Genomic DNA, 27,161 nt, shown 5'->3' on the forward strand with positions numbered 1-27,161 from the left:
CATAATACCCTCATTTAATATAATAAAAATAGTGAACCAACTAGTAACCCTCAACTAAAACGCATTTAAATGATCCCCCATATATAAACATAACCAAATGCTCATAAACAATTAATAGTGATTAGTATGAATCCAAATATCATCAAAATAATAGTCCCATTGAATAAACAATTGTTTATATATAGTGACTTGGTGCTTGTTGTTCTTCAATTTGTGACTTTTGTGAATCCTTCAAATAGTGAAGATGTGCGCTCACCTCCTTTGATGCCTGCAATTAGGCTATACACACTTTCGGTTCACTTTCCCTGGAACCTGCTGGACATATACTTTTGCAGGTAAAATTGGGAGATCCTTCCTTTAGGAGTAATGGATGTATCCTCTGGTGGCTGATTATCCCCTCAGGGATTACACACTCCTTTTGTTATCCCAGACCTCCTAATTATCCTCTCCTTGTATTACTCCGCATGCAGGAAGAAATAGAGGACATAGTGCTTTACCTTTTAAAACTTTTTATTCCCACCATCCAAGTATTAAACTCACATTAGACAGGTTTAAATAACGCAATATCCCATAGGAAATCCTCTGCTGGCCTCTGAGTCATACACCTGCCGTCTATCGTGTTGTGCAGCTCCTCTCCGAGTGATGACGTAGCCCCTCCCCTTAGTGTACATTTTTAGTGGCAGCAGGGATAGCTGAACGTTTTTTTATATAAGATTTGTGTAGATGGGCTTGAAAATGAGGGAGTGATGGCAGTTTAGAAATCATGTCCTGATTTTTCAGCTCACACTCTAGCTTTTGTCAGCTCCCACTCTAGTTTTGAACATTCCACCATTCATTCCTATGGGACCAATTTCACCACAAAAACGCCAATATTTCGTGAACCATTCGGCAAAACGTTCCACAAAGTAATAGCACACCAATCAGGAACAATCCGCACATTTCAGTATATTACTGTCTATGTAGTGTAAAAACTGTGGGAGGAGTTAGGAAGGTAAATTTGGCTATAATAATAAGAATATATATGTGAGATAACAGTAAGTGGTCTTGCCATGCAAGAACACTTAATTATACCGAATCATGAATAGATAGCTGCTTACTCAATACAACATATGTCAAATAATAACAAAGTGCTCTCCCAACAACATATGAGTGATATGTAGGTACAGGATAACGTAAAGTCCAAAAAATGTTGAATATAGGGAGTGAATAACAGTCCAATATGAGGGTATCCCGGAGCACAAAAAAATTTCTTGGTGTGGTGGTGTGTGTGCAACAGATGAATTCCTCGCTCACCAAAAATTATTGACCCCTGTTAAGGTGGTCAAATAGCGCTCTACGGTCAAGCAACTACAGGCTCTCATAGGATGGACCTCCTAGTTTCCTTTATGTGAATGGCTCTCTAAGGAATAGAGGATATAGACCCCCAAATAGATGGTCACATGACCCTGGGAAAACAAGTAATGAATGGATTCCCAATTCTAGGCTCTTCCCAAGATAAATCTCCAAGTGCCCTTAAGATGGATATTGCTCCAGATAGCTCAAATAAAACAAAATAATTAAAATGCGCTAAGTGTAATATTTAATAAGAACCATGGTTCAAAAACAGTAGATGACAATGCACTCACATGTACAGGTGCCCAAATCCCGGCACCAGTCTGTGCAGCCAGTGTAAAGCATTAGAGCTCACTCAACATAGCCAGTGTGCGCTCCAAGCTTCGCTACCAGTGGGCCGGACGTGACGTCATAGGAACTTGGAAGTGACGGGATCACACTTCTACGTATGTTTCACCTGCCGGCATCTTCAGGAAGTGACATGCCACCATTTCCGGGCTCATTAAATACCAATGCAAGCATGGTGATTGGACAGCTCCAATAACATGATCATCCATAGCATAATATATAAGGAAAAAGTACTACCCTAATACCGGCGGCAAAAACTGTTGCGGTGCACCAAACTGGTATACACCTATGTACAATAACAAAAAAATTCAACAATACAAAGGTATACATAAAAAGCAAAATGTTCAAAAAGCAAATGAATAAAAATGACAAATAAATAAAGATAATAGTATTAATAACGGGATGGATGGAATATAAATCCATCCTACCCCATACAAACCAATATTGAAGGGTAAATACTATATGTCATACCTCAATATAGAGAGTGGCCCTAATAGGAATACCTATATAATTAAGTGTAAACTAAGCCTGATGGTAAATTGAAATAAAAAATTCCCCATTATACCAGAAGTAATTGTTCGCCATTGCCATTTCCAACGCCTCTAGTATAAATTCTGAGGTGATACATCAGAATATCTATGAAATGCCCATTTAGTGGCATTAAAGGCATCTAGTTGTTTATATTCATATATAGGGACTCCACATCCACTGTTACTAGCAGGGTTTGTTCTGTAATATCTATCTCTTTCAATAAATTAATGAGATCTCTACTGTCTTTAAGATATGCCTTTCCTTTCATGGATATTGGTTGGAGGAAAAAGTCCAGATATTCCCCCATTCTGGAGTACAGTGAGTTAGTCCCACTTATAATGGGTCTTCCAGGAGGAGTGCTTTTATTTTTAATGAATTTGTGGAACTTGATACATGACAGGTATTTTAGGGACTTTTGGTATCAGATATTTGGCCTCCTTTTTGTTTAAAATTCACTGTTTGGTTCCCCTCTTCACTAATTTTGTTAGCTTTCCTTTAAATTTGATGGTAGGATCTCCCTCCAGTTTTTTTTATATGTACTGGTATCCTGCAATATCCTTTGCATTTCCTTTTCATACTGCTCTTTATAAGGAATTACTAGGCCACCATCAGCAGGTCTAATCACTATTTGTTTTTTTCCAATGAATTTATGACCTCCCATGCATTTTTGGAATTAATTTTGGCTTTATTACATGGAATACTGGAATACCTTCCTGGACCATATTTTTAAATACCTCTATGTACTGGTAGGTTGAGATTTTAGGGTTAAAGGTGGACTTATTTTTAAGACCTGTATGTGTCATTTTTCCACATCAATATATGCTTCAAACCTATCAAGATGTTTGGTCGGGGTAAATTTCAATCCCTCATTCAAAATAGCCAGTTCTTCATGGGTAAACTATATACTAGTAAGAGTGAAAATTCCTGACTCTAAATCTCTCTTTTTCTTTTTCTCTCTCCCCCCTCTACATCCCCTCCTCCTTTTAGACCTGGGGTTCTCTGGAGAGGAACGGGGTAAGAGTAATGATCTGTTCTGGGTATTGCTGATGACCTCCCCTCTGGGTAGGCCCATAATTGTGGAATCGGTATGGCTCCTTCCATCCCCTGTCTTCCCCCCAAGACTGTTGAGAATTGGGATGATAGTACCCCAAACTTCTGCTGTTACCCCTTCCTCTACCTCTAAAAAGCCTGTAGGGCTGAGAGAGCTATAATAGGAATGTGATGTAGTGTATTCCTCTGGGGATTGGTCCCTCAGGGCCTCAAATCTGTTGTGAGTAGATATCTTAAATTTAGGTGTACTATGAGTTCTGGGGGTTCTCCCCTCCTGGGAGGATATGTACTGTATTTTCCTCTTATTGGGAGACTAGACGTTCTATCTTGTTCCTTCATTGTATGTGCAGAAGAATGGTCAAACATTCCCATAGACACTCCTAAACCTCGTGGACAGCCTTCCCAGAAGAGTTGAAGCTGTTATAGCTGCAAAGGGTGGGCCAACTCAATATTGAACCCTATGGACTAAGACTGGGATGCCATTAAACGTCATGTGCATGTAAAGGCAAGCATCCCAATACTTTTTGCAATATAGCGTGTGTGTGTATATATGTATATATATATATATATATATATATATATATACACACACATACACACACTGTATTGCCAAAAGTGTTGACCCTCGCTCTGTCATTTTACGTGGCTGTTGTTCCCAGTTGCTTCCACTTTGTTACAATACCACTAACAGTTGACCATGGAAAATTTATTAGCAAGGAAATTTCACTAATGGACTTATAGCACAGGTGGCAACCTATCACGGTACTATGCTTGAATTCATTGAGCTCCTGAGAGTGACACATTCTTTTACAGATATTTGTAAAATAATAGAAGTCTGCATGCCTAGGTGCTTGATTTTATACAACTGGGGCCGTGGAGGTGGTTGGAACACCTGAATCCAATGATTTGGAGGGGTGTCCCAATACCTTTGGCAATATAGTGTATATATTCAGTATACACACAAAATGTAAGGAAAGTGGGATTTCAAAGGTGCCAATAAATTAAGCCAGTCTAATATAAAAGTTACATGTAACAATATTATAAAAAGAACATTAAAAATAAAAAGACAGCCATGTCCAAGTACAGAATACATAGGTAGGTTCAATACAGGTTTCTTCGACTAAAAGCTTCAAGTAGTGGCCCTGACATGTTTCACCGTAATTGGCTTCATTAGTAAGGATGTGACTACTAGAAGCAAACTGTAAATAAATATGTATATAATCATATTGATACATACATCTCCAACTATAGACACATTTCTCTCAACATGCATCGTCTCCATCACAGGATCTTCGCATAGATTCCAGATAATGTACTTCTTAAACTCCAAAAGGGGGAAGAACACCATAGAGGGGAGAGACAGTTGATATGGGAAAACAATTCTCTGCACGTGCACTTCAAAATGGACCCAGGGTGGTATATGGTAGACTGCGGGAGAAAAGTACAAAGAGCCAAACCAATTTAAATATAAAAGATAAATGAACGTAAATGTGCATAACTGACTATATTCCTATTGTTCAGTAGCCATTATGGCCATATGTTTATAATATATACTCACAGAGACTTCCTTAATAGTAAATAAACACAAGAGGGTACCCATTTATTGTGCATTTGCCTTGAATGTTCACTGGATGTACAGTTGAGGGACATTATATAATCATCCAACATTATCATTATCTGAGATTTACATGCTACTCATTCCCCAGTCAAGGTAAAAGTAAAAAATAAATTATTATTGGCCCAATGAGAGAAACAGGCTACCAGTGATATTTCTATACAGAAGTCTCCACCTACAACTAAGATTAAAGAAAACTGGGGATATGACTAAATCAATACAAAGAAAGGAAAAAGTTTAAAGAACTTTGGGCAACTTGTATTTTCCCATGCAGGGGGGCTGTGTCCGCACTGCATGGGTTAACTGCTCGTTTTTGTCTAGGGGATTGCAGAGCAGAGAGATACTCACCTAATTCACTGATCCTCTGAGCGCAAGACCAGTCCCCACTTCTCCTGCCCCCCCCCACACTAGCGGTCTTGTGAATAGACTCTTCCTGACATCTGGATGTGAGGATGGCAGGAACAGTCCACTGCTGGACATGGGAGAGCACTGTTTCCCAGAGTATCAAAGAATTGGGTATGTATAGTTTTTGCTTGTGCCCCTGGACAAAACAAGCAGTTAACCCATTCAGCCCCACTGCATGGGAAAATAGAAATTTTGCCCAGAGTTCTTCTTTAACAAATAACTTGCCCCCCCAATGTATGTAATATCATAACCATTGAAACTTGCTCCATAACAATCTCCACTTATATGAGGTAATGCAAAAACTATCATGCGTTCACAGAGCTCTGGCAAGACGGCTGGCATTTCTGCAATCTGGGATTTCTGAAAATTCACAACACAATGAATATTGTGAAAATGTATGTTTTACATGTTATGTATAGGTAATAAAGTATAATTGTATAATATTATGTGTTTGGTTTCAGATATACTTTATATTTGGAACCTTAAAAGTCTCAGCCTGTTTACAGTACATTGTCTGACCTTCAACATTAGGGTTAATACTTTGAAAGGTTTTAGAAATTAGGTCACAATTATGCTAATCATATTTTTGCTACCTATTGGCTTGTTTGCTAATTATAAAGAATATGTTCTAACAGGCACTGACATCAGATAGTAACATATTGTGGGGAGTTATAAAGCTGTAAAGTGATAGCTTGTCCAAGGCTTAGTCTTAGACAATGTAATTGCTAACACATTGACAAGACACTTGTGTTTTTCTATAGCTCCCTGTGCTCCAGAACAAGTTCATTCTGAAATAGACTGTGTCACCAACTCTTTGGCGATCTCCTGGAATCACATATTAGGAGCAGAAACATTTGTCTCCTATCTTACGGCTTCTGATGTTGGAAACTGGACTTGTAATTCCATACAGGCAAACTGTTCCTTCTCTAACCTGCCATGTGGACATGAATTTAGTGTGACTGTGGCAGCTGATAACAGTCAGTGTCGTGGTCCATTAAGTAATGCTGTAAAGATTTTGACTGGTATGTAGCAGGATATATTAGCTCATGATTATTAATATTGTTAATTTGGAACCCCAGACAAAACTTTTTTTCATCTAATGTTAGGCACAGTGTGGACCAAACAGAAGCTGTTATTGCTCGTATAGGGAAACTATATTGAATAATTACTAAATATTTTTTTTCCATGCTTTTCCCCTTTTCTTGTTTTCTGTGCTTTACAATATTACACTTCATGTTATTATGCAAATCAGTGATATAACAAAGCAAAGGCTTATTTGGTAAACACTTTTACCAGTTCTCAAGTTACTATGCACTTCTTGGTTATACCCATATGGAAGAAAAATAATTTTAAATGTATTTTAAAAATATTCTTCCCAAATATAGTGCCATATATTTGAAATGCTACAATTTTGGCCATATTCAATATATTTCAAAATATATTTATATATATATATATATATATATATATATATATACTGCAGGTTGAAATGCGTTTTAATTACAAAATATATGAAAAATATTTTTAAAAATACATTTCAAATATACTGTATGTCTTTAAAAATACAAATCTACATTTTTGGAATGCATTTACAAATATATGTTAAAATGACTTTTTTTATATGTTAAAGAACATTTTTAAAAATATATATTTTTTAAATATATTCTTCAGATTTTTTTTACATATAAAAAAAAGTCATTTTAACATTATTTTATTCACCACTGGGATTTTCTTTTTTTTTGCTATATAAATGAAAAAGTCCAAAAATTTTGAAAAAAGTGTTTTTCTTATAAAACTTTGCAAATAAATAATCTTTCTTCATAAATCTTGGCCAAATATATATTCAGTTATCTTTTTAGTAAAAAAAAATAATCCAAATGAGAAATACTGTGTGAGCTGTGATAAGTCACAGCTTGTCACATGGTACAAGGCTGTTGTGAATGGCCTTGTACCATGTGACCTCTGTGATCATTCAGAGATTTCACAGTAGTAAGCAATGATGTCAGAAGTGACATCTTGTTTACTACTATTCATGTGATCACTGACCAGTGATCACATGATCGGGACCTCACACAGAGGTCCCGTACACAGCGGGCACCGGATCGCGGTGCTGCGCACTCCCAGGGAGTGCGCACAAGCAGGGAAGCAGGGAGGCCGTTTATAAACGGCCACCCGCTCCTGCACTGCTCCCGTCCAACCGTTTATATACAAGGTTAACATATATTTTTACATATATTTGTAAATGCATTCCAAAAATGTAGATTTGCATTTTTAAAGACATACAGAATATTTTTCATATATTTTGCAATAAAAATGAATTGTAGCATTTCAAATATATGGCAATATATTTGGGAAGAATATTTTTAAAATATATTTCAAATATATTTTTCTTCCATGTGGGTATAGAAGGAATCTTTAAGTACACAGATTCAAATATTTACAAGCAGGGCTCTGCTAGTTATAAAACTTTTAGGTGTTTTAAAGTAATGTCTATGTTTTTATAATATCAGTGTTTTAGTAATGAAGTGAAGTATATTAACCTCTTGTCACCCACGTAACTCATATGTGCGGCGGAGAAGAGGGTGGGTTGTAATGCCCACATGCTGCACATATGTGTCCATGAGCTGCAGACCTTTCTGTGCTGAGAGCACACTCACTGCATGCTCCCAGCACAGTAACTGAGCTGTCGAAAACAGCTCTCAGTCTGTGCCGTTTGAGAGTCACTGGGTTCGGCTCCCAATCATGTAATCACTGTGACAGCCAGTTACAGTGGTCATGTGATCGGCCTATCCTTCCTGCCCTTGGACACACAAAGGAATACTGGGGCTGGGCAGGAAGGGGTTAAAGCAAAGTGTGGTTTGTGAAGAAACACAGCAATACTGCAGGTGCTAATAGTGAGATTTTCCCTATGTTTGGTAAGGTTTTCTCTTACTTCCTGCCAAATCTACAGTATAGGAAGTGAAGAGAAATATCTCAAGTGGGGGCACAGACAGCAATAAAAACCAGATAGAAATGTTAACTATTCCCCACGTTCCCTAAAATTCTGTCTGGAGTTCCCCCTTAAGTAACACTTTTAGGACATGACAGATATCTTAATTGCATTTTTTTTCTTACATTTAAAGATGAGATTCAAGTTTTGGCAGCCATTTATTATTGATTTCTTACCTGTAATACTCTTACCTGTAATACTCAACTTTCCACACTAAATAATACACTGTTGCAATATCTGAGATCATAATTGCCAGCAGAACCAAATTTAACTACAATTCTATAAATACCAGAAAGCATAGACATGAATGGGATTGATTTACTAACGGCAAAAAGATTGCGCACTTTGCAAGTACAGTTGCACTCTGCAAGGGCATTTGCTCCAGAGCTTCGAAATGGAGGTGAAGCTTCACTTTGCAACGAATACCCACTCATGTGCAAGGAAAATATAAAAAACTGTGTTTTGCTTGCATATGTTTGAATGGTGTAAGTCAGCACAACTTCACTTCATTTACTAAGCTCTGGAGCAAATGCCCTTGCAGAGTAGAACTGCACTTGCAAAGTGCACAGTCAATTCGCCTCAAGTAAATCAACCCCACAGTTTGCTTCAGTATATAGTTACTTGTTTCTCTTTGTGTGATTTACAGCCCCCTGTATTCCTACAAATGTTAACACAGCCATGGACTGTGTGAGTGGCTCAGCACTGGTCGAATGGAGCCAGTCCCTTGGAGCTTTGAATTATACATCTTCTCTGATTGGACCACAAGGAGACAAATACAATTGTAGCAGTCAAGGAACATCATGTTGGGTACCAGGCATAGCATGTGGGGAGAAATACACCGTTGCAATTCTGCCACAGAATGAAGTCTGCTACAGCACGGCACATAGCATCAGTGATCTTCAAGCATGTAAGATTTGCTTCTTGTGCTGAGAATTGTTTTCATATGATCCTGGCATTTATTTGATGCGTTTATATCATTATCATTTTGTGTGACAGTAAAACTAATAATGTTTTCTTTTTTTTTTCATTTAGGTCCTTGTGTACCTCAAAACCTGTCCATATTTAATCCTTGTACCTCTGATTCAGTTGTGCTGCATTGGACAGAGCCCCTTGGTGCAGTGTTTTACAAGTCTATTGTCACATCCTCACTTGGGGAGAAGTATATATATGAAACAGCAAACAACAGCTGTGTCATTGATGGACTTCAGTGTGGTGAAACATATAATGCAGTTGTCACAGTCTTCAATATTCAACAGGCTAATGTGAGCTTAGAGGCGCAGACATTTCAAACAGGTATCTTTTTTTTTTAAAGAATTTATAGAATATTGTGCGTTCATAGGCTTTTTTGGGCTTTTAACTTTTAGTTAGAAGACTGTATAGAAAACAGATATCAATAACTGCATTATAACCCTAGTATGCTGACAGTAAATAGAGTACAATAAATAATTGTTTAGTTCTAAATACTTTATAGTACACCTTTCATTAACTAATGAACTATGTAAAGTGAAATTGTCACAAATGTACTGGCATAGAAAATAATGGTTTAAAGCTAGCTCACAGCTGCTATTGGTGGCTGGACAGTATATAAGCAGCTTTGTTAGGCTTCCATATAAGTGAAAAAGATGAGGCAGGTTTTATCTTGCAATAAAAAATAGAGTTGTATCTGAGAGACTAAAGCCCCAACTTATGTTCAGTGGGTGGACAGTACATATGCAGCTTGATTAGACTGTAATAGAAAGAGACCAGGCAGCTTTTATCCTGAAATAGAAATTAGAGTGCATTTTTGAGAGACAGTTACCGCAAATATTGTACAGTGGCTGGACAGCTTAGTTGACCATAAAATATTTTGTTCATCACTAATTCTAGGAGAGTATGTGCTCCTTTCTCTTTCCCCCCACCTTTTAAATTCCCCGCCATCCCAAAATATATACATGCAGTGAGAGACAGATAAAGTGGCTTTGTACGCAGACCGTTTACATTCAGGGCCATTTATTTTTCTCTAACCACTGATAATTCCTATATGCGATTGATTTGTACAGGCCGAGCAACCACAGCTGATCGCAAATACCTGGCCCTACCTGCCGCAGAAATACGCTGATCTGGGTATTGTGTGGCCATATGGATGAGCCCTAACAAGGAGAAATGAGGCAGATTTTATCTTAAATATGGATCAAAATTATTTTAAAGATAATAGCCACAAATATTGTACAGTGGTTGGATGGTTTAGGCCTCAGTATAAGGAGGAGAGACAAGGAAGGTTTTGTGTTGAAATAGAAATTTGAGTGTTTTGTCTGAAAGACAATAATCACACATATAATTTAGTGGCTGGACAGTGTGTAAGCAGCTTGTTTAGGCTGCAATATAGAAGGAGAGATGAGGTAGGGTTTACCTTTCAACAAAAACTAGAGTGTATGATCAGAGTGATAATTGTTTAGTGGCTGGACAGTGAGTAAGCAGCTTTGTTAGTCCACAATATAAGAGAGAAAAACAAGGCAAGTTTTATCTTAGAATAAACATTAGAGTGTGTTATCTGAGAGATACAAATATTTTTGAGTGTTGGGGCACCAGAATAGACTGCAAACATTGAGGTGCAATGCAAGATTTACCCTGAAGCAAACATTAGAAATTTGGCAGCTGAGGTCCAATTGCATAAACATTGTATGGCACCTTTACAGTGCCAAATAAGTGTGAATAAGGGCTCATTCAGACAGGTAATTAGTCTGCGTTCGGATCCATGCACCCGTTCCTGCCGCATGTCAAAATTTGACATCTATGTCTGTGTATCCACTTCTATGGACTGCCTGCACACAGCTCTGAGGTGGATGCTCATACATCTGCCAGTCGCTTTGCACAGAGCAGGAGACTAATCACCCGCCTGAATGAACATCAGTATTTGGCAGAGGTCCACCTGTGGAAAGATTGTGTGGCAACTTTGTAGCACAAGAGCACTTACTGTATATAGGCTGCAATCATTTAGGTCTTATTCACACTGCTGTGCTCAAGTGTACACCAGTGCAAGGGCTGTGTTTACCTGCATGGGATGCACAGTTGCTCCGTGCATCTGCATGCAAGCAGTCCCATTCATGTCTATTGAGAGCAGAGGTTGCATGGACATCTGTGTGGGTGTGTGCGGTTGCATGTCTCTGGACTCACACTGTGTACAGGCACACGCACTCACACAGATGTCAAATTGTGTCCATGCAGGCAATCTACCAAATAGACATGAACGTGACTGCCTGCATGTGGATGCACAGAACACCTGTGCATCCTGTGTGAGCAAACACAGCCCTCGCACAGGTATATGCTTAAGTATGCCCATGTGAATGAGGTCTTAGGTGTAAAGCAGGATTTTCCTTGCAGCAAACATTAGAAATTTGGTAGCTGATGTCAAGCTGCAGAAACATGGAGCTGTACCTTTACCAATGCCGTAGCACTGGAATAGGCTAGGAAAGGTGGCCGCATCTGGTACTGGTGGCAGGAACTTTTTTTAGAGGTGGGGGGGTCAGATGACACTTGAAAGTATAGTCTGTGCCATTAGCAGTGAGGGTTTTGTTGTCATTGGTAATCCAAGATTGGTTTATTTTGTTACTCTGAGTCTATCCACACTGCCAGAAGTCAAGCAGATTCTGTCTTTGTAACAAATCCTCCTGCTGTACTGAAGGCCTCTCATACAGCACTCTGGCTGCATGACAAGCCATAAAATCCAGGGCATAAATCGTAAGCTCTGCCCAGTGTGTAGGCAGGTTGCCTACAAATTGGGGTTTGTGTAAAGCTAATAAGTTTTTCTGCCCAGTTGGGGAAGGGGCTAATTCACCAGGTCTCCTTTCCCGGTCTTATTAAGTCCTGCTTTCCTACTGATTTATTATAAAAAATGGAGGAAGGCTGGACCCTAGGACTGAAAGTCCCCGCTCTTATCCGTCACCTGCTGCCATCAACAAGAGCTACTAAAAGTAGCCCTACCTCTGAACACTAGACTATCGGACAACTACCACTTATGAGAAATTCCATGTATGGATTCACACATACAGTTGCAAGAAAAAGTATGTGAACCCCTTGGGATTACGTGGAGTTTTGCATGAATTGGGCATAAAATGTGCTCTGAATGTCATCTAAGTCACAACAATAGAAGAATACAGTCTGCTGAACATAATACTACACAAACATTAGATGTTGCCATTCTTTCACACAAATGTTTGTAGAAGCAGTCTGCATGCCTAGGTGCTTGATTTTATACATCTGTGACCATGGAGGTGATTGGAACACCTGAATCCAATGATTTGGAGGGGGTGTCCCAATACGTTTGGCAATACACGTAGTGTAATTTATAACTGTCAGGACAGTATCTGCATACCTCCCAAATTTCAAACTTGAGAATGAGGTACACTTGAGGGAAAAAAGGATCTGCAGCATGCTGTGGCAATAAATGGGCATGGCTAATTTACACTCGCATATAGGGCATGGGATAAGAGAATCTGAACCTACGCTCAGTATATACCACATGTGTATGTTGCATTCCTTGTACTCCTGGTTTCTTTCTGTAGAAGCCACTGGGCACTTCCAGGTTTAAAGATGGCTGCCATGTGGGGGAGTGAGGAGGGGAGTGAGAGAGGAGAGAGAGAGGGGGGGTGAGAGAGAGAGAGAGAGAGAGAGGAAGGGGTGAGAGAGGAAGGGGGGGGGGAGTAAGAGAGGAGGGGGTGAGAGATAGAGTGTAATGTGGTTTGAATTGTGCTAAAAAAAATGGGTGTGGCTTAAATGGGGGAGGGGGTTTATTAGTGTCTGAGATGACATAGCGCAGAATGTTGTAATGGTAAATAGGGAATGTACAGTGCGGAGTGTATGACAGTGAGTAGTAAGTACAGGGAGATGAGTGCGGACTTTATGGCGGTGGGTAGTATGTGCAGGATGGTGTCAGTAGGGCAGTGGATGGTTCTTTATTTTTATTATTATTTTTAGGTTGTTTTTTTAATGATTTTTTTTACAATTTAATGTTTTATTATTTTTAGCATTTTTTCTAAATGTTTTTTGGGTGGCCAGTGGATGGTGTCAGTAGAGCAATGAAGTGGGTGGCAGAATTTTTTATTTTTATTATTTAATTTTTTAATACTTTTTTACAATTTATTTTTGTACTATTTTTTTCACAATGATTTTGTGGGGGCAGGGGACAGTGTCAGTAGGGAGTGAACAGGGAGCACTAGTATATGGTGGGATGTCATTAGATTGGGATGAATAAACAGAACCTGTACCCCCTTATATCATGCGTCCCTATCACAGTCCTAGATGTCCCCACATGGGATCAATTACTACCATGCTGCACTCATTAATGCTATTGCTAGAGGACAAAATAGGAAAGGAAGGAAGGAAAGAAGAAGGGGGAGGGAGGGAAGGAAGGAAAGGGAGGGAGAGAGGGGGGGAGGAAGGAAGGAAAGAAAGAAAGAAAGAAAAAGAAAGAAAGAAAGAAAGAAAGAAAGAAAGAAAGAAAGAGAAAGAAAGAGAGAAAGAAAGAAAGAGAGAAAGAAAGAAAGAAAGAAAGAAAGAGAGAGAGAGAGAGAGAGAGAAAGAGAGAGAGAGAGAGAAAGATAGAAAGAAAGAAAGGCGGGGAGGAAGGAAGGAAGGAATGGAGGGTTGGGATAGAGGAAGGAAGGAAGGAAGGAAGGAAGGAAGGAAGGAAGGAAGGCGAGGGAGGAAAAGAAGGAAGGGGATGGAGGAAGGAAGAGAGGAAGGAAGGAAGGAAAGTGATGGAGGAAGGAAGGGAAGGAAGGGGATGAAGGAAGTAAGGTGTAGGAAGGAAGGAAGAGAATGGATGGAGGAAGGAAGAAGGGAAGGAAGGAAAGCAGGGGAGGGAGGAAGCAATGGAATGGAGAAAGCAGGAGGGGAGGAAGGAAAGAAAGAAGAAAGGGAGGGGATGGAGGAAGGAAGGGAAGGAAGAAAAGGGAGGAAGGGAATGGATAGAGGAAGGCAGGAAGGACTGACGTGGATGGTTTCTGGCTTACTGACACATTCAGAAGCATCACAGCTGCCAGCTGATTTGGACATAATTTCCCACCCACGCATCCACTTCTCAGAAGCTGGATGGACTGGAATGTGGGCAGGCACAGGGGAGGCAGAACAGATCCAGGCTCTATCCTCTGCTCTGCCATTGTTGTGAAGGATGGGGAGAGGGGCTGGGCACTGTCAGAGAAGATGACCTGCGGGGGGCTGAGGAGCACATGGGGGGGCCCAGAAGGAAAATCTGATGCACAGTCAGAGATGATCAGTGCAGGAATGGGGACAGATACAAGCACTGAATTCCCTGTATGGTTTTCAATGAAGCAGTTTGAAGCCGCATCTCCTCCTCTCCCTCCTTTTGCTTTCAGCTACTTCATTGAAAGCCATACAGGAAGATCGGTGCTTGTAACGGTCCCCACCGCTGCACCGATCACCCCTGACTTTGCTCCTGATACATGCCATCCATGGGTGCAGGGTGTTTGTAGTGAACACCCTGCACCCATGGATAATATGCCACTGCCTCTCACCTTCTCACTGCCCACTGGCTCCATCACCAGCAGTGTGTAGCCTCCTTCTCCACTCCCCACACTGTCACCGGCAGTCCTCTGCTCTTTGGGTACACGTTTCTCCCCATCCACTCCATCCTGCCAGGTCCTGCTCAGAGTCGCATTCCTGTCTAAATAATGTGTCTGGGTTTTGAGGCAGACACATTATTCAGTCAGACCTAAATATGCTGCTTCTGTATGATATCTGTGGAGCCTCTCATGGGGACCCGTACTGACACCGGGCCCTCGGGCAATGACTGACAGTCTCTCTGCACACTAAAGGCCGAGAACTGAGATCTCAGTTCTTGGTCTTAGAGGAGATGGGGGACTGATGCAACAGTGGACTGATGCTGCATCCACCTAGGTGAGTATGAATGTTTGTTTTTTTTTAAATGCTGCACTTATCTTTTAGTACAACTTCCCTGACTGGGCTGCAGTCATGCAGCAGAAACTACCTTTAATCAGGTGTGAGAGAACATACCTCCCCTCTCCCCAGCTGCACCGAGTCTACTCACTGCTTACATTGTGATACGAGAATGGGCGTGGCTTATCAGCAAAGCTCTGGGCACTGCACTACATGAGGTTGCAGGCTTTCAATAGTGGAATCCTGCTAATGTGATTTCATAACTAAGGCACCACTCCGAGCCATTGCACACACATCATCCGGCGACTCCAAAAACTGTAAACAAGGTCCTAGTGCTCCAACTGAGCTCAGTGATCCATAACATCCAACAAAATGCAAGAAGCAGAGCTGTACTCTACCTGTCATCTGCGTGAAACTTGTATATGGAAAACAGCTTCAGTTAGTCTACTCTCATGCCAAACCCTGCTAGCTCCCAGCATAGGTCAGGGCCAGCAATAATAACCCCAAGCAAGGTGTCAGTGCAAACAATAACAGTCAGTGGGGTAAATAAATATAGTAATTCAATGGCTGCAAAGAAACATCTAAAGACTCACACACTGAAAACAGGCCAAGCAGTCAAGCACTCTGCCCCATGCCAACACCACAAGCTTTTCCAGACCACTTTCCCTTTGCAAGAAACCGGTCTTCTCATATCAATCTCCCAGCAGCCTGTGAGTACTATAGATTTGATGACAGGTACTGCAAGATTACGCTGCAGACCACCGATAGGGCCCTAATGCCACTATATCATTACTCATTATCTTGGAAAAGTAAATACAGACTCTCACTATGGTGCGTGGGGCTACTAGGATTGTGAAAGACCTACGGCACCCAGTGACACATTAAAAGTGCTTAACATGGCAGGGTTGTTGGTTATGTGTTATAGAAGACACTGGTAGTGATAGCAGAATTCAGGCTTTACTTGTGTGGCTTAAGTTACAAACACACAGAGCACATTGCAGCAGACATATTACAGACTCATTACTTCCTGAAGAGATGATAGAGAAGAAGAAAGAAGCAGCAAGTTTTACACATACACAACTAGTAACCTTTAGTGTACAGTGCCATCTACTGGTCAAGTGATATTACCACAGAATACTGTATATAGTACATTATAGTACATGCTGTTGCATTCCCAACACCCCTTCTCAACGGCATGTGCATAATTATATGACATTTAGTCTCTTTTGTAGAAAACAATGACGTTCCCTTGGCAAAGGTTTGGTGAGTGCGTCTGCAGTCATCTCCTCTGATGGGCAGTACTGGATGTCGATAACCCCTTGTTCCTGCATGTCTCTGAGCAAATGATATCTTACATCAATGTGCTTGGTTCTTGGGTTAATCTTCTCAGAGTGTGTAAGCTTTATGCATCCCTGATTGTCTTCAAAGATGGGTGTGGGTTGTGACATATTCAGTCCCATGTCTAGTAGAAGTTGACAAATCCAAATGGCTTCTTGATATGCATGTGCTGCTGCTATGTATTCCGCTTCAGTTGAAGAGAGTGCAACAGTCACTTGTTTCCGATTGTTTTGCGACCGGGAGGGAGTTCTGTTAGTGACCAAGTTTTATTTTCTTGAAGTGATTTTATTTCTTCTTCAGCTGCTTTTCTCCACTGATCGGCTTCCCTTCTCGGCAAAGTTTCTATGTCTTCCCAGGATGTTGGCTCCTGTGTTTGATGTGTTTTAGCAGCGTATGATAACCTGCGGGGTGGTATCCCTTTTGTCATTCGAGAGGATCTTCTGATTTCTTGTTGTTCAGTGGGTTCTATTGGATCGTTGATTGTAAGTTCCACTTCTTGTTCTGGCTCTTGTCCTGCTTCGCATAAATCAGTGTCTCTTGCCGATTCAGTGTGTAAATCCTCTCCAAATTTTGTATTATCTGATGCTTCACTTTCATCAAAATAAACACTGCGGCTTACTGTGACCTTGTTGGTCTTTGGACAAAGGATTCTATATCCCTTACTCTGCTCACTGTAGCCAACCAGAATGCCTTCTATGGCTTTGTTCTCCAACTTGGAGCGTTTCTGACTTGGAATGTGGGCATATGCTTTACAGCCAAATACTCTGATATGTCCTATGTTGGGTTTTGATCCATTCCACATTTCATATGGTGTACTCTCAATAGATTTTGATGGGAGCCTGTTTTGTAGGTATGTTGCAGTCATTATTGCTTCTCCCCAGTATTTGTTAGGTAAGCCAGCGTCCGTAATCATACATCTTGTCATTTCTACAAGAGTGCGATTCTTTCTTTCCGCTACACCGTTTTGCTCAGGAGTGTATGGTACGGTTGTTTGGTGTATAATACCTTGTTTCTTTAGGTATGATTCCATCTCTTTATTCATATATTCCCCTCCATTGTCAGTGCGTATTATTCCAGGTTTCCTTTGAAACTTGTTGCTTGTCATAGCTACAAACTCTTGAAGTTTTTCTAATGTCTCACTTTTGTGCTTCATTAGATACGTTATTGTGTACCGGGAATAATCATCGATGAAAGTCAGTAAATATCTGTTCCCGCCAGGTGTGATGGTTTTCATTGGTCCGCACACATCACTGTGTATCAGTTCCATGGGTTTAATGGTTTTACTTTGACTGGTCTGTGGAAGAGGGGTTCGGGTGGCCTTTGCTTTGATGCAACACGTGCACTTGCTGAGTGTGTGGCAAGGCAATATTTTCATGTCTTCTGATAGACCTCTCTTTGCATAGTCCTTTATAGCTTCTGGGTTTCGATGCCCCAATCTTCTATGCCACAGGTGGATGCACTTGTCATGTGGGTTATGAGTTGCCGCATTAGCCTTCTCACTTTCAGTGATGAGTTTGTACAGATGTTCATTTAATCTTCCTCTTGCTAGAATTTGCTTTCCATTTTGAATTGTGCATTCATTACCTCTGAACTGGACAGTGAGTCCATTGCTTGCAAGGGTTTTAACTGATAGGAGGCTTCCTTCTAGGCTTGGAACATATAGAACATTCTTTACAAGGATGCTCTGCTTGCCCCCTGATGGCGTTTTGCAGTTCAGAAATCCCTGACCTTTGCCTTCCGCTGTAATACTTTTCCCATTTGCTAGGAAGACTTTATCTTTTACACTAAAATCAATTTCTGTGAAGAATGTCTCATCGCTTGTCATGTGACTTGTTGCCCCTGAATCAATGTACCATCCATGTGAGGTACTATTCTGAGTCACTTTAAAAGTACCACTCCATGATGCACTTTCATTTTCTTTCATGACTGCTTTAGCTCTTTCTCTTGTGGGTAGCTTCCGCTTTCGCTGCTCAGCTTTCCAGATTGAACAGTTCTTTTTCAGGTGACCGGCCTTTTTGCAGTGAAAACATACCCTGGTTTCTTTGCTTTGTCTTATGCCTTCATGCACCTTCAGAGCTGCCTCTGGTTTCTCGTTCTCTTCACTATGCAAATTTTCCTTTCTTCTGCTGTATTCATCAATTAATTTTCCCTTAACATATTCTAGCGTCAGTTCAGTTTCCGGTCTAGTTTCTAGAGCATTTATAAGGGCACTGTATGATTCCTGAAGGCTGCACAGAAGTAGCGCCACAACATGGTTTCCTTTTATTTCTTCACCTATTGCACCCAGCTGGTCCACAATTTCTAGCATAGCATTTACATGTTTACCCATTTCCTGCCCTTTTTCCAGCCTCATCTTATACAGTTTGCGCAGTAGATATAGTTTACTGTTTAGGTTTGCACGTTCATGCAGCTTTTGTAATGCAGTCCACATACCTTTAGCTGTGCTTTCTTTCCTTATATGAATGAGTTGATCGTCCTCCACTAACAGGCTTATGACTGCTTTTGCTTGCCTGTTTTTTCTGTCCCATTCTTCTGGGTTGTCATTGGGTCTGTGTGTATCTAGTACCTGCCACAAGTCATCTTTGGATAACAGCATTTCAAGCTTAAACTTCCATAGCTGGTAGTTGGTATTGTTGAGCTTTGCTATTGTAAACTTCATATCTGAAGCACTTGGCATCTTTCAGTGAATTGGATACAGCTCTTGTTTCCTCACACAGGATTTGGTAGGATTGTAAATGCAGCACTTACTTGCTTGTAGTTTTCCTTTTTTTTTAGTGTCTGGAGCTGGGCCCATAACCTGTTGGTTATGTGTTATAGAAGACACTGGTAGTGATAGCAGAATTCAGGCTTTACTTGTGTGGCTTAAGTTACAAACATACAGAGTACATTGCAGCAGACATATTACAGACTCATTACTTCCTGAAGAGATGATAGAGAAAAAGAAAGAAGCAGCAAGTTTTACACATACACAATTAGTAACCTTTAGTGTACAGTGCCATCTACTGGTCAAGTGATATTACCACAGAATACTGTATATAGTACATTATAGTACATGCTGTTGCATTCCCAACAAGGGTGAATGGTGGGAATGTAGAGATAGCACCCAACAGTGGAAGTGGCTTAAGAGAAATTGGTTAAATAGAATCTGAGCCTACTCGCTATACACACTGCATACATGTCACAGTCCTTGTACCCACAAATATGCTTTAATTACTGTGCTAGTCTAACAGACACATATAATCCTTGGCACAAATGATTGTTTTAAAGAATGAAAATCTTCCATGTTTTTCTGCACAAAGAATATAGAGTGCTACCACTTCGTCTGATCCTACCTAAAAAGAAGAATTTTTAAAAAATTTGTTAGAAGCTTCTTTGAAACCAGCAACTGTTAAGACAATATACCTGTTGCTAAGAAATATGTAATGAGCAACAAAGCATGTAAATTGCATCAGTCTAGACTTTAACATACAACACGGTGTAAATAATACAGTGGTCAGGACTATCTAACATACACAGCACAGAAGTTTGGACTATTTAGCAAAAAAATTGAATATGGAGTGACCAGTACTATCTATTTGTACAACATATATGCAAGTGTCAGAACATTGTAACGTACAAAATATAATATGTGGTGCAGTGGTCAGGACCAGGGGCGGACTGACAACTCATGGGGCCCCCAAGCAATAGGGGATCATGGGGCCCCTGTGTCCTTGCCCAAACTCAAAAAAGCCTATGAAAAAGGTACCAGGGGCATCTCATGGGGCCCCCTACTGACCCGGGGCCTCGGGCAGTGCCCGGGTTTCCAAATGGTCAGTCCGCCCCTGGTCAGGACTACATGACATACAACAGAACATACAGGGTATAACTATCAGGACTATGTGATCAGTGTGCCCCTGTCATTGTTTAACATATGTAGCATTACCCCCCCCCCCCCCGCAGGGGCTGCTTGACAATGCCTCTCTGCCCAGTGGTTACCCTGACCTTGCAAGCCTCCCGACACCTCTGACACTCTGCATTCAGAAATAACCAAATAACAATATTTAACATATTATATACTCACAAATGGTACGTTGTAACTATATAAACTGCAACACCAGCAGCAGGAGGGGGAAGAAATGGCTTGTTGACTTATCAGCACCCTCTGGGCCACCAGCATCACAATAGGGGATGCAAAGAATTATGAAATTATACCCATTCATGCTAATATATATATATATATATACTCTAGCATAAATGGATATATACATCCTAATTTGAATAACAACAGCTTATATGTAAAGAGGACCCTTTAACTACAAATAGCAGCTTGAGTCCTGAGGTGTTTAAAGTTCCTAAAGTGATAGTAGCCATTGTCTTCTGCTAGCAATGGTGGGGCCTATATACTGTAGTAAAGTAATGGTAATTCAATAAAGATAACAGACAGGCTGTGGTAAATGCTCAAAGCAAAGATCTCTTGGTACTGAGGTGTAAAGGCATGCAGTGTCTCTAGAGTGTTAACAGAAGGAGGTTGGGCATCTGCCCGGTCACCAATCCCATGGATAGCACGGCCTCCTAGGAACAGGGTTCTTGCACAGGCTCTTGACTGTTCGCATGAAGTTTAAAGTTCACGCCTGATAGCCTGTCAGCACAGCAAGCAATGATGATTGGCTGAAGACTTGATAGTGACAGTCCCAGTGCAGAGTGCAGAGAAGCTGATGCAATCCCTGTGTAGCGATCAGAGTCAATGTTGTGCTGAAGTAGTAGTAGCCAACAATCTGTCTCTGGAGGAGAACAGCAGTCCCCCTATGTTCAGTTCTGAATCCTGCACCAAGAGAGTGACTTAGTTCTTTGCTGTATAATATATCTGCTCTCCCAGCAACCTTGTGGTTTCCCAGCTCTCTGGTAGTTTCAGTTCAATCAGCACTCAGAAATACAGTATGTATTGGCTATAGGACTACAGGTCCCAATATCCTCTCCTGTCAGAAGAATTGGATCCCCTCTGCTAACAGGAAATGATGTAGCAGTCCCAGTACTGGCTACTAGGGGGAAAAGGATTAACTATAGTCTCATCTGTAAATGTCTCTGAATGGCATAATGATATAGTCAGCACCTGACTACACAAACAACCTAACGTATAGAATGATGTGGTGAGGACTTTGTAGCGTATAGATTGCGGGTGTCAGGATTATGTACAACATTAGATGCCCAGTGTTCCCCCTTACATTGGTGGTTTGTGTTCCCTCTTACGTTGGTGGTCAGTGCTCAGTGTTATCACTTACATTGGTGGCCAGTGCTTAGTATGCCCCTTTTACTTTAGTGGTCAGTGTGCCTTATTGGAGCACGCTCACACAAGTGGCCTGGGGCAGTAAAAACGAGCCTGAAGAAGGAGGTGAAGCTGTTTAGAGCTGTACATTATGTGCCATGGCTATGATTTTTGCTTTGCAACAGTGTCAAAAAGTAAATGGCATGTTGCATTTAGTGGGTGGTACTACCACTGAACGCAACCCATTTAAGGAGCTGGATCAAACTGCAGTCATCAAGTACAACACCAAACTCACAAGATTATTTCTTTTTTATTTGATATATATAATACATTAATTTGTCACTAACCAGGATGTGAATTTGCATAAATATATTGTACAGGGTTACATTAATTAAATGTTGAAGATATTACAGTGTGAATTACATGTTGAGTTTATTACCCTATGAATTATCAATATTTATGAAACTTTTTGTGTTTCACAGCACCATGTATGACAACAAATATAAGAGCACAGCTTGAATGTGGAACCAGCATGGCGTCTTTATTATGGGATCCTTCCCAAGGAGCTACTGCTTATGTAGCACTTGTGACTAGCACAAATGGTTGGAGTGGCTTGTGTACCTCAAATAGCACAACGTGTGATATTTATGCCTTGGAGTGTGGACAAATGTACAGCGTATCACTAATAGCATATAACTCCGACTGTAACATCCTGTCCAATGCAAGTGATATCCACAGTGGTAAGACCTACTAGAGAAACAGTGTATTGTTGTTACTACATGTCATAAAAATCCTAAAAATACAGATCATCTCAGATAAAATGATGAAAATATGTCAGACATTTAAATGTCCATCATTCTGGATTGATCCTGTTTATTGTGTTCTATGAAAAAGCATTACATTACTGAACTGACTCTTCAAAGGAAATCTGTGCTGAGATAAATGTGCTAATCACATTCTAAAAATGCTAGCTGCCTGGCAGTCTCTGGCTTCAATACTTTCTGAGTCACCACCCTGGAGCAAACATGCACATCAGTAATGTCAGAGTGAAATCAGGATATTATATTTACTTCCAGAGCCCTGGAGAAGGCTGCTCACAAAATGGTTATTTGAGCAATCTCCACATGTCCTGATATATTACATCCTGTCCTGATGGTTAACAAACCTATACTGGCCACAAAACATCTTTCAGTGATCTACTCTATACTACATTGAAACCGGCATATTTTCTATAGGATACTGCACTTTCTACATCTTGGTGGCTCTTTCCTTTGCATTACTGAACATTCTTGATGTGCTAGCCCCATGAACATCAATGAGGATATTTCCAATACACTGCAAGTCACAGTATACAGTATGAGAATAATGGCTCACATTGCTTGAGCTGCCATTCCTTTATTCTGGAAATTCAAGGTTAAGAATAACATTATCCAGTGCAGATGGCCCTCAACGCCGGTGTCACCATATTGGCCCATTTCTCTTCTTAATGAAGACCTGAAGATATTGGGCAAGATTCTTAGTCTTCGTATCAATAAATATTTGCATAGTCTGGTCCACAGCGACCAAGTAGGTTTCGTCCCTGGGAGGAAGGCAGGTTATAACGTTTGTAAGGTGGTCCATCTTTTACATTTTCTACAACAGTGGAAAATCCTGGGATTCTTACTGTCCTTAGACATATATAAAGTCTTTGATTCTCTATCCTGGGAATATCTGCGGTTTGTGCTGTCTCGCTTTCTATTCTTTCTTGGATTCAAGCCTTGTATTCTTCTCCTTCGCCTTCTGTTAAATACGCTGGGTATTTCTCAGATCCCTTTCCTATTTGGCGAGGGACAAGACAGAGCTGCCCCCTGTCCCCGGCACTCTATGTCCTGACGCTTGAGCCGCTGGCTTTAGCGCTCCGGACCGATTGTAATGTTTTGGGTGTTTCATACGCGGGACAGGAGTTCAAGTTGAACCTTTTGCGGATGATGCCCTCATGGCTCTCACTAATCTCCTGACGACGCTTCCAAATTTACAACAAGTTCTTGTGCGATTCTCCTTGATTTCGGGTCTCTGTATTTTGGATAAGACTGTCGCTCTCAATATTACTTTGGCCTCAGATTTGGTTTTGTGCCTACAGTCCCACTTCCCTTACAAATGGGCTTTGTCTTCTCTTAAATACCAAGGCATTCGCTTGACCCCCTATCTATGGCTCGTTGTTTGCTGCAAATTATTATCCATTGCTTCGCTCTGTGTCCTCTCTTATGCACTCTTGGCAATTTCTGCACCTGTCTTGGATAGGATAGGTTAATTCAGTGAAAATTACCATCTTGCCGAAATTGTTATATTATTTTCGCACCCTCACAGTGCGGGTTCCTCCTCATTTCCTTCGGTTGATTCAGGTGAAAATTATGCATTTTATCTGGGCCGATAAGCGCCCCAGAGTCACCAGAAATACGCTTTTTGTTTATAGACTCCAGGGTGGTCTTGGGGTGCCTAATGTAATTAAGTATTATCAGGCAAGCCAGATTGCCCCGCTGTCTATGTTGCACGCTTCCTCAGACGTTCCTCTCTGGGTCCTGCTGGAACTACCTAATTGTGCCCCTATTGTGACATCGACGCTGCTATGGCTTCCCCCCTGCCCTATGCCCTATGGCACTGAGTTCAATTTTGCTCCATGGCTTACAAGTGTGGGACTCGATACGTTACTCCAGTGGCCTGATGTCACCTTTCCAACCTTTGCTCCCGACTATTAGCAACCCTCTTTTCCCACCGGGTTTAGATCAACCAAGGGCGTTTTCTTGGTGGGTGGCCAATGGTTTTTCACAGGTACGACACTTTTTGACTTCTCGGTCCTTCAACACTTGGAATTCTCTTCGGGAGTCATGGGATGTCCCTTCTGGTGGAATTTTTTTTTTTTTACCTTCAATTGCGGCATTGGCTGACCTCACTGCGGGGCACTTCTGCTTTCCCGTACCAGAAATCTGCCTTTGAGCTGCTTTGCCAACAGCGTTATTTCTCTTCTTTATGCAGCTTTGAACAGACGCTTGACGTATACTTCTCTCTCATATGTCAATCAGTGGGAGCACAACCTGGGGGCAGTCGTGGATCTGGAGGACTGGAATAGGCCTGGTCACTTATAGCTAAATGTTTATTTAATATGATCACACTAGAGGCGGCATATAAGGTATTGTCTCGTTGGTATTGGGCTCCGGCTCGTTTGGCCCAGGCAATCCCTGCCTGCAGTGATCGATGCTTTCAGGGTTGTGGCCATCGTGGTGATGTATTGCATATCTGGTGGTTTCATTTTTGGTCTCGTTTGTTTGGCCTCCTTCTCACCTTGTTCCATCTCTCCATACACCGGGATGCTCGCTATGCTTTGCTTCATTGTCCCATACCAGGCCTCTTGGCTCACCAGCAGAAGTTGGCTTCCTATTTGTTTTTGTCGACCACTAGAACAATTGCTCAGGCCTGGAAGAGCCCGTTTGTCCCTCTTCAGGGGGTGCGGGACCATAGGACCACTATGATGCTCAATGAACAGATGTCGAGTATCGGTAACAACTCCCAACAGTCTTAAACTGTTTATAAATTAATAAAAACATTGAAATACAAGAATAACATTATTTATATGGTGGTCATCTCATTCTTACCAAATCTACATTATGAATTTTTAGGTGTAGTTTAAATCCACAAAAATATTTTGCTGTTTTAGAGTATGTAAGGCTTAGCACCTCTGCTAGGTTTTTATTTCTAAAAGAGTCATCCGGTGTAACCTAGGGTGTGGTTGCCATCATCATTTTTCTAACAGAGAGATTTGTACCTCACATTTGGTGTGCTTTTTAAGGCAAACTTAGAATATATAGACCAAACAATTAAAAAAAAAAAAAGATTTTTATTTGACACATCAATACATACAGTGGGGCAAAAAAGTATTTAGTCAGCCACCAATTGTGCAAGTTCTCCCACTTAAAAAGATGAGAGAGGCCTGTAATTGGCATCATGGGTAGACCTCAACTATGAGAGACAATATGAGAAAAAAAATCCAGACAATCACATTGGCTGATTTGGAAAGAATTTATTTGCAAATTATGGTGGAAAATAAGTATTTGGTCACCTACAAACAAGCAAGATTTCTGGCTCTCACAGACCTGTATCTTCTTCTTTAAGAGGCTCCTCTGTCCTGCACTCATTACCTGTATCAGTGTAACCTGTTTGAACTTGTTATCAGTATAAAAGACACCTGTCCACAACCTCAAACAGTCACACTCCAAACTCCACTATGGTGAAGACCAAAGAGCTATCGAAGGACACCAGAAACAAAATTGTAGACCTGCACCAGGCTGGGAAGACTGAATCTGCAATAGAGAGTGAGTCCCCCTATGTGTAGGATGAGATCATCGCTTGGCATACAACAACCACAGGTGCCACGTTGAGAAATACTGTAGTAATAAAAGATATCAATTAATATGATGCCCTATATATTGATGTCCCAAAGATATAACATTAGACATCAAGACATATCTGAGGGAATGCTCTCTTTTATTTATATAATAGGCAGCAGAGGTTAACTAAACGTCCACCATGTGTAACACATGAACAAATGTATAGAAAATGAACATCTGAATCAAACGTATTGTCCCTCTAATTTAAGATATACTATCAATGAAAAAGAAATAGCCAATTAGGTATTTAAATCATAGAAGTAAATTATATTCTAGGCATTCAAAGTGGTCAATTACATTCTTGAGATTCACCATGAACATATAGAAACACGGTGCTATGGTAGTTAAGCCTCAGAAATCTGCCGTTGAGACTTTACCCATCAGAGAGTTGAGAACAGACGTGGTGCATGTGGTTCTCCTGGAGACCAAGCACGATTTAACAGCTGCCTCCAAGTTGCAATGCTTAGGGCCTTATATAGTTCCAAATAATTTGTAATATATATATATTTCTTCTCCCATATGTGGATGTGCATCCGACCAAGGAGAAGATGGCACCCATAGTGCGGTTCTAGGTGTTCAAACCAAGTGTGCAGGTTTTTATTTCTGCCTGTGTCCTTGTTTGTTGGATTTCCTCACTTCTTGTTCCACTGACACCCATTATTAGACAGAAAGTAAAAACCTGACAGAGGTTTTATTGAAACCCTGCACTTTGTTTCTTATAGGTGATGTGAAAAGTTTCTGACTAAACTTGAGCCTCTATATAAGGGGTTGCCCTCCACACTTGGTCATTTGGCTGGGTCATATTTGAACCAATGCCTAAAGCTTTCCCGACTCATCCTTCTCTGGTTGTCTGGGTTGGGACGGGCAACAATAGCTCCACGCTGAAAGGCTGGGGCCATGACGTGTTATGTATATGTTGGGTTCCCACACTCGTTCGTAGGTCCTGAGAAGCCTTCTTTTTGTCTGTTATGCTTGCCTTTGTATAATTGTTGTAAA

At 40.9% G+C, this 27,161-nt stretch overlaps 1 protein-coding gene across 1 annotated transcript in view; it reads left to right on the forward strand.

Moving 5' to 3' along the window:
- LOC149450900 (uncharacterized) overlaps positions 1-27,161 on the forward strand; it is a 222,272-nt gene that overhangs the window by 128,712 nt on the left and 66,399 nt on the right. Inside the window, exons 29-32 of the mRNA XM_089691268.1 lie at positions 6,043-6,303; positions 8,917-9,177; positions 9,303-9,563; positions 22,227-22,484. Of these exons, the coding sequence (XP_089547394.1) occupies positions 6,043-6,303; positions 8,917-9,177; positions 9,303-9,563; positions 22,227-22,484 (1,041 nt within the window). The remainder of the gene's footprint in view (positions 1-6,042; positions 6,304-8,916; positions 9,178-9,302; positions 9,564-22,226; positions 22,485-27,161) is intronic.

Source organism: Staurois parvus, unplaced genomic scaffold, assembly GCF_062004578.1.
Source record: "Staurois parvus isolate SC_StPar_1 unplaced genomic scaffold, SC_StPar_1.0 ptg000560l, whole genome shotgun sequence".
In the NCBI taxonomy this organism is placed as follows: domain Eukaryota; kingdom Metazoa; phylum Chordata; class Amphibia; order Anura; family Ranidae; genus Staurois; species Staurois parvus.